The sequence below is a fragment of the Amphiprion ocellaris genome, chromosome 6, assembly GCF_022539595.1.
Source record: "Amphiprion ocellaris isolate individual 3 ecotype Okinawa chromosome 6, ASM2253959v1, whole genome shotgun sequence".
NCBI classification, from domain to species: Eukaryota; Metazoa; Chordata; class Actinopteri; family Pomacentridae; genus Amphiprion; species Amphiprion ocellaris.
In genome coordinates this window covers 12,048,404-12,056,891 of record NC_072771.1, presented here as the reverse complement: position 1 = coordinate 12,056,891, position 8,488 = coordinate 12,048,404, and the positions used below count along the sequence as shown (strand labels likewise).

Below are 8,488 nucleotides of genomic sequence, written 5' to 3'. Positions count from 1 at the left end.
TGACCATGATGTTCACACTTCAGTTTATACACACGTGGACAAAATTGTTGGTAGCCCTCGGTTAATGAAAGAAAAACTCACAATAGTCACAGAAATAATTTGAATCTGACAAAAGTAATAATAAATAAAAAATTCTATGAAAATTAACCAATGAAAATCAGACATTGCTTTTGAACCGTGGTTCAACAGAATTATTTTAAAAAATAAACTCATGAAACAGGCCTGGAAAAAAATGATGGTAGCCCTAGAAAAGACTGGAAATAATGTGACCATAGGGACATGTTCAATCAAGGTGTGTCCTCTAATTAGCATCACAGGTGTCTACAAACTTGTAATCAGTCAGTCAGCCTATTTATAGGGTTACAAGTAGTCACTGTGCTGTTTGGTGACATGGTGTGTACCACACTAAACATGGACCAGAGGAAGTGAAGGAGAGAGTTGTCTCAGGAGATTAGAAAGAAAATTATAGACAAGCATGTTAAAGGTAAAGGCTATAAAACCATCTCCAAGCAGCTTGATGTTCCTCTGACTACAGTTGCACATATTATTCAGAAATTTAAGATCCATGGGACTGTAGCCAACCTCCCTGGACGTGGCTGCAGGAGGAAAATTGATGACAAATGGAAGAGACGGATAATACGAATGGTAACAAAAGAGCCCAGAAAAACCTCTAAAGACATTAAAGGTAAACTCCAAGGTCAAGGTACATCAGTGTCAGATTGCACCATCCGTCGTTGTTTGAGCCAAAGTGGACTTCATGGGAGACGACCAAGGAGGGCACCACTGTTGAAAACAAATCATAAAAAAGCCAGACTGGAATTTGCCAAACTGCATGTTGACAAGCCACAAAGCTTCTGGGAGAATGTCCTATGGACAGACAAGACAAAACGGGAACTTTTTGGCAAGGCACATCAGCTCTATGTTCACAGACGCAAAAGTGAAGCATATCAAGAAAAGAACACTGTCCCTACTGTGAAACATGGAAGAGGCTCTGTTATGTTCTGGGGCTGCTTTGCTGCATCTGGCACAGGATGTCTTGAATCTATGCAGGGTACAATGAAATCTCATGACTATCAAGGTATTCTAGAGAGAAATGTGCTGCCCAGTGCCAGAAAGCTTGGTCTCAGTCGCAGGTCATGGGTCTTGCAACAGGATAATGACCCAAAACACACAGCTAAAAACAGCCAAGAATGGCTAAGAGGAAAACATTGGACTATTCAGAAGTGGCCTTCTGTGAGCCCTGATCTAAATCCTATTGAACATCTGTGGAAGGAGCTGAAACATGCCGTCTGGAGAAGGAACCCTTCAAACCTGAGACAAGTGGAGCAGTCTGCTCATGAGGAGTGGAACAAAATACCTGCTGAGAGGTGCAAGAAGTCTCACTGACAGTTACAGAAATGGTTTGATTGTAGTGATCAAATTTTTCAGCTCACTGTCTTAGGTATTTCTCATTACTTGGATCCATCAGCATAAATTTAATTTAAAAACTTCAAAAGATTAAGCAGAGGGTCTGGGGTTGAAACCCCCAGGAATTTTTGAATGTCAAACACTTAATTCTCTGCATCTTAGCAGTACATGACTCCTTCTAACTCCTGGCTAATCCATATGGAATTTTAACGTGGTCTGTGGGGATTGTCTCATTTCTGGAGCCAGAATCAACAGCTGAGGACAGCAGAGGAGCAGCAGGCTGGAGTCTATCCCAGCTGACTTAATAAGGTGAAGACAGGGGACACCCTGAACAGGTCAGCAGTCTATCACCAGAGCTGTACATAGAGACAAGCAATCACACTCACATTCACACCTTCGGAGAATTTAGAGTTACCAGTTAACCTCAGCATGTTTTTGGACTGTGGGAGGTAGCTGGAGGACAAGGAGAAAACTGAAGAAGCCTCTTTGATGAGAGGTGAATCGTCATCAAGGAACTTTCTTAAAGTTTAGTTGGATTGATTTAAACAACTTTGGATATTTGTCCTTGTTATGGGGCACTTGGTTGTTAACGTTACTGTTGAGAATGTTGACTCGTATTCCACAATGAAAACTGAAATCCTGTAAGGGCAGCTTCTGTAAATGTATGCGCCTGCCCCTTGATTCCCTCTGAGACATTACATGGCTTTAGAATAGAACAGAACAGAATAGAATAGAATAGGAACTCTGTATTGTCATCATATTGCAAAAAATTCTATTAAATTAAGAGTGGTACTCCTAATCAGTGCATTAGGAAGCACACACAAAAATAACCTTAAAAACTGAAAATTGTATACAAATATGTAGAAAAAATAAATAACAAATTTTAAAATATAACAGTAGAAGTAGAAGCTGGTGTACCAGTTTTCATGTTGATCATTGCATAAATACTACTACACTAGCAAAAATACAATTATTGCACAAGATTGAATGAACATTAATGCACAGGAATAAAGAATTGCACCCCATGAGTCATTCGCTGCTTGTTTGAATTCAATGCACAAACGGCCCTGGGAGAGGAATTGTATTTGTGTCTGATGGTCTGAGTTCAAATGGTCTGACTAGACTTTGTGTATTTAGGGAGAGGCACATTCAGAGGTGAGCTAAAGATGGTAGTGTGCGAATGGTTGAATTTGTATCCATCATTTGATTCTTTTGTTGTATTTCTTGACAGAATGATGACATTACAGCAGTTGTGGCTTTAGTCTGAGATCAAAGATAAAAAAATTCCAGTTTTGATTCAAAGAAGTTGTCATTTTTGATTCCCAAGTAATTTTAAGCTGGTCTCTTGCAAACTTCTTTGGACACACCTACTCTTTTGTGTGCCATTGTTAAGATTCAGTAGAATGAAAGTTGATAATATTATCTCTCACTCACCATAATCCTCCAAATCTGTTCTTGCTGTTAAGCAGCACAGTGTTTTTCATGCAAAAGTGGCCCTCTTGCATACAGTTTAAATCTCAATAAAAACCTCAACCACAAATATCGTCTCTCCTCCCATTACTCACTTGATCCTCCATCAAATGTATACTAAGACAGAGATGCATGTAATTTTCCAATTTTGAAGTTTTTTTGTATTAGTATTTTTTTGTCTTTCTATAAAAATAAATCACTTATGCAGATATGCTGGTATCTGTATTGCATAAATAATCTGCATTCATTTTGGTCATGGTGTCATTATTTTGGACCTCCTAAATGCCACAACACAAGCTATAAAACCAACACTGACATTTTGTCACCTTTTATCAGTGCTATTCAACTTACAGCCTGCAGGCTGAATCAGGACCGCAATTTCATAATGAAATTAAAAAGGTTCACACTCATAATTTCATTTGTTTGCTCTGCTATGAAGCAAATGTTCAGTAATACCCATAGGCTTTCAATTAAGAATTTCAAAGAAAGATGAGCTTTGGACCTTTTAATATTTATTAGTTTTTATCTAACTAGTATTATTATTTGTTTATTAAAGCTACAATAGGCAGAAATCTGGAAAAGCCAAAGAAAAAAAGGTCAAAATTTGTGAGAATACAGTTCTCGTCCTAAAGCTCTGTCCTTTCAGCTCTGCTGTGTGTCAACATTTACATTCTATTCTCATTACTGATTCTGTGGCCCTTCATAACATATAACCTGTTTTAGGTTAAAAAAAAAAAAAAAAAAAAGAAGACCAAGCTGGGATTGGCCAAATTCTTTAATATCAGATTTGGTAACCTGAAAGCAGAGCCAGAGGAGGAGATGCAGATGTGTAGCAACCTCTAAAACTACTTCCATCCATCCATCCATCCATCCATCCATCCATCCATCCATCCATCCATCACTTAATCCTCATTAGGGTCATGGGGGACTGGAGTCTATCCCAGCTGATTTAGGGTGAAGGCAGGGGACACCTGGACAGGTAACAGTCTATCACAGGACTATACATAGAGACAAATAATCGCACTTACATTCACACCTACGGACAATTTAGAGATACCAATTAACCTCAGCATGTTTTTGGACTGTGGGGTGGAAGTACTCAGAGAAAACTCACACATGCACAGGGTGAACATGCAAACTCCATGTAGAAAGATTGCGAACCAGGGATCTTCTAGCAGCAAGGCGAAAGGGCTAACCACCAAGCCACAGTGCAGCCCTCTAAAACTACTTGAATTAAATTTTTCTGAAAGGTTAGTATACAATTTCTGTCCCAAAGAAACACTGCCTACTCAGCTTCAACTGGCTCCCACCTCATCTGAGTGGCCCCACGAGCAAAGCCAGTAAGGTGTCACTACCCTCTAAATGTTGAAGAAGATTTTTAGCGGTCATCTTTATGTATTCAGCAGATACGGATCAACATTAGCATCCATCTGGATGAGTAGCCCAGGTCATTTCATGTCTGGTGCAAAAACGGTTATGGTGATAATATCCTAGTTTGTGTCCACGACCAAGACACATTTGCATGGTCAGTAAGAGAACAAGAAAAAACAAAACAAAAAACAAGACAGTAGTGTTGGCCTGGTCTGCCAGATGTCAACTTTCATCTGTTTTTGTAGAGCTGAGAGTCTAGTGTCCTGATGGTGACAATATCTCAATATTATCAGCTATTTCAGAATTATTAGAAAGCACATGTTTTCATAACTATGATATACCAAATCAAAATTATAAGATAGTATCCAATACAATATAATTGCAATAAATATGGGAAATATTCTATCGGGCGATAAGAAAAGTTCATCCATAGGAGAACAAATATTTAAAAGTATTACAAAATGCCTGTGATTCTTAGTGCATTACATTCTATTGCACTCGATTTGAATTGGCGCCTCAATTTAGTATTTCTGTCATGGCCCCTCTCTCCTCTGTGCTACACCCTGGATCAGCTGACAGTCCTGGCCGATTGGACTCAGCTGCGCTCTCACTGCAGCTGAGCCCGATCAGTCATCAGCGGCATTTAAAGCCGGACTCGCCCCACCAGTCGCCCCTGGATCATTGTTCCTGCTGGCTCCCAGCTAGCCACTCTGTCCAGGTCTGCCCCCACTCCGGACTTCTTCCGCCTGCTCAGTCCTGCCCGGCTACTAAGCCAGCACCCTGGAACTCCCCAGAGAGAGCCCGGATTTATCCCAGAGTTTCCCCTCCTCTGTCTTCGCCTCAGCTTCCAGCCACCGATCTCCGCTGCACTCCTCGCAGCCCCATCTCTACTGCTTGTTAGCAGCCCCATGCCGTCTGGTGCACGTCGGCAGCCCCGGCGTGCGCCACCACAGACTGCCGGCTTCTGAACCGGTCTGCCGCCCCCCCCCTGTTGGACTTGTTAGCTGTAAGTCAGGCCGTTGTGTTTTAGTTTGGTTATTAGCCCACACTGAAAAAAGAAAAGACTTGGAACAACTTAATTGAATTGTTTCATGTGGTAACATCTAATTATTTAAGATATTTGAAATTAGGTTACTGAGTTACATTAACACAATGATTTAAGTTACATCTACTTAATAATTCAAGTAACATGTACTTAATAATTCAATTATTCTCAAATCAACATTTTGCATTAATCCAACTTAAAATTAAGAAAAGTCAACTTAAAATTTTCAGTTTTTCCAACTCAGTAATTTGCATAACCCAAAAGTAAAATAATGCTCATTTCTAACCTAATATTATGGTTTCATGAAAATTACTTTTTGTAGTAACCTTGAAATGAAATTTAATTTTAATATAACTAAAATTACAATTTTAAGTTGGCTGAGAATATTTTAAAAAACAAAAAAAAACCAAAAACCAAATCTGATCGGGTTTTTTTATACTTTATTGTGTAAATGTTAAATTCACGGCCACCAACACAGCTTTTGGGCCAACACAGTGCACGTTTGTCCTTTTTAAAACACATGCACAAAATGCACAACTGTTAGTAAGACCACAAAGTAATTTTGTTGGCAAAGTGCAAAATAGTGCATCAAAGTATTACACAAATATGCCTAACAATATCAACACATACAGTGTTCTCACAACTATGAAAATGTGCCAAGACTATGCAGAAACCTCTTTCATCAACTAAAGCCAGTGAATGTTATGGATCTGAACACTATAACTGAATAATGGGGATGAAAAAATATGAACACTTCTATGAGAGTATTAAATCACAGTTACACATGGTCACAACTGTTTGTTGTGTAACTGAACACACCAAATTGAAATGCAACCTTTCCCTACAAACAGAAGAAAATATGTTTGGAGAAAACAAACTTCTGCCAAACCATGACAAAATCAGTGTAAAAGCACTTCAAATTGTGGTTTTCAGGAACATTTGTTGAGTCTCGTCGAGCATTAAAATGAGGCCCAACAACCGAAAGAGACACGTTTTTTAAACGCATTATGTGCAAACACCATTGTTTTTTCACAGTATGGCACTAGGCCGTTTGTTGGCCCAGAGGAGGAATCCATCGTAGTGTATCGTTACTGTGAGGTTTGAAGTTTGCTATACAGATTATAGACTTTGGGGGACACCTTATGCTGATCAAGCTGCATCAGGATTTTTTGGAGTACTTCAAAAGTGAAGCGAAGGGGTTTTGGATAAGCTAGGTTTAGTGCATGAATCAAACCTAAAAGCATGGCACAAGCTGAGGCAACCGAAGTCAGTTCATGCAGTACTTCCGTGCCGTCAATGATGATGCCAATGTCTTCAGGTGGCTCCTGAAGTCCTTCCCCCTCCTTCCGAATGACAAACACTGCCATGGTGAGCTGCTCCAGCTCCCTCTGAGTATCATCTGTTCCAGAGTCCTACAGAAGGGTACAGGACACAAACACAAATCATCATTTGCCTCACTTCTTACTGTGATGAAATTTCTGGGTGATATCACATTATCTGTGTTATGTGCTGGGCTATTTCTTGACTGGGTGTCATCACACACCACAACCTGCAGAGAGAGGTGAAACTATTCCTTTGAACTTGCATAATCAAATAAGCCAGGCAAAAATCATTTTTATTTAAAAAAAAAAAAAAAAAAAAAAAAAAAAAAAAAAAATATATATATATATATATATATATATATATATATATATACACACACACACACACACACACACATTTGATCCAATATGTTGTGCATTGGTGCTGGCAATTACATTATATCCAATATGGCCATGATAATAAAAACAACAGTTGAGAAAATCTCTCTTTTATAGTGCATTAAATCTAGAATATTTTGTGTCCCTTTGACAGATGTACTGTCATGCAAATAACTGTTGAAACTTACAAGATATTCCTTGATGAGGTCATTTACATCTTCTCCCATGAAGATGGTGAGGGCTTTCAGCACACATTCCCTCCGAAGATTAATGTCCACAGTCTAGAACAACAAACGATTAATTTTATTGTTCTAAATTTCATAAGACAGACATCCTTACTTTTATAGCTTAACTCTTGCACTTTATTCAAAAACAGTCATTTACAAGCCCAGAGATTCATTACAGAAAAAAAGGAATGAGCTCAGTGTAGTGTTTGAGTCGCTAAAAACATTCATGCATATGAAAGCCATGATCAGCACTGGCCTGCCCATATTAATGTATTTATGAAGACTACAGATATATTGTGACAACCCTCTTAGTTATGAAGGGTTTCGTTTGATGGTGCAGATCTACCTGGTCCAAAGTGTCCATGATATCTGAAGTCTTTTGGCGTGTTGCTCCTCCTTTGGCACGGATGACTTTGATCAGCTGACTTGAGTGCATGTCTAACTGTGCCATGAACTTCTCCTCAAGAGGAACAGCCGTGATCCTCTGGAACTCTGTATTAATCTAAAAACAAAACACAAATGACAGTAGATATTGTATTATGGAAAAAAGTTACTGGTCTCATCCTGTATACAAACTCAGAATACACAAAATAACCACTGAAGCATAACTACCAAAATGTCAATACCCCAAAAAGTATAACATATATGGAAATTAAAAATGTAAATTGTATCATTAAGTTCAGTGTTTACAATCTCAACCACATCGAATTATGAACAATTCATGAAAGCTCACTGTAATAAACACGTAGGCATACAGACTTTTCAGTTAGACTCATTTCAGTTCCATTCTTACCTCTTTCTGTGTGAAGAGAGCAGGCCATCTTTCCTTCAAGTCTTGAATGCTTAGTTCTTGGTTTACCACCTCATATCGTCTGTACGCAAACGTGCTCGCCATTTTGTCTGCGATGACCTTTTCGTTGTTCCTTATCCCAATCTCTGAAGTTCTAGTCTCACTTTTTCCAGGCTGTCCATAGTCTCACCAGTAGGAAAAGATGGATAGAAGTTAGCTTCAGCCCTTTTTGGCTTCTTCACTTTTTTAGCAGGAAAAGCATCTGTAGTCGCTTTAGATTTCAGGGAGTTAACACACAGCTCTGGACACCCCTGCAATTTGAGCTGAGTCCTGTAGTTTGCCATTTTGTACTTCAGCCGCTGTTTCCAACCGTAGCAGCCATTGAATGAGCCAGGTTCTTTCAAACATGGGTGCTTTTTGATTAGGGCTTCTGCAGCTGCGCAGAAATGTGCGTCCTCTGGGTAGGCCTTGTATCGGT

General features: G+C 39.2%; 1 protein-coding gene across 1 annotated transcript; it reads right to left on the bottom strand.

Moving 5' to 3' along the window:
* Nucleotides 1-6,201: 6,201 nt before the first annotated feature.
* LOC129349064 (uncharacterized) lies at nucleotides 6,202-8,266 on the bottom strand. Its single transcript, XM_055011112.1, has 4 exons — nucleotides 8,014-8,266; nucleotides 7,567-7,722; nucleotides 7,182-7,274; nucleotides 6,202-6,705 (listed from the first exon to the last, which is right to left on the bottom strand). The coding sequence occupies exons 1-4, from the start codon at nucleotides 8,113-8,115 to the stop codon at nucleotides 6,382-6,384; spliced, it is 675 nt and encodes a 224-aa protein (XP_054867087.1). The 5' UTR covers nucleotides 8,116-8,266; the 3' UTR covers nucleotides 6,202-6,381.
* Between the last annotated feature and the right edge of the window lie 222 nt (nucleotides 8,267-8,488).

What these genes read in the sequence shown, in the direction of transcription:
- LOC129349064 (XM_055011112.1), bottom strand. Translation starts at nt 8,115, where the DNA reads ATGGCGAGCACGTTTGCGTACAGACGATATGAGGTGGTAAACCAAGAA. An exon ending in CTCTCTTCACACAGAAAGAG is followed by an intron (nt 7,723 to 8,013) that starts GTAAGAATGGAA and finishes TTTTGTTTTTAG; the next exon opens with ATTAATACAGAGTTCCAGAG. An exon ending in ACCTCATCAAGGAATATCTT is followed by an intron (nt 6,706 to 7,181) that starts GTAAGTTTCAAC and finishes ACCCTTCTGTAG; the next exon opens with GACTCTGGAACAGATGATAC.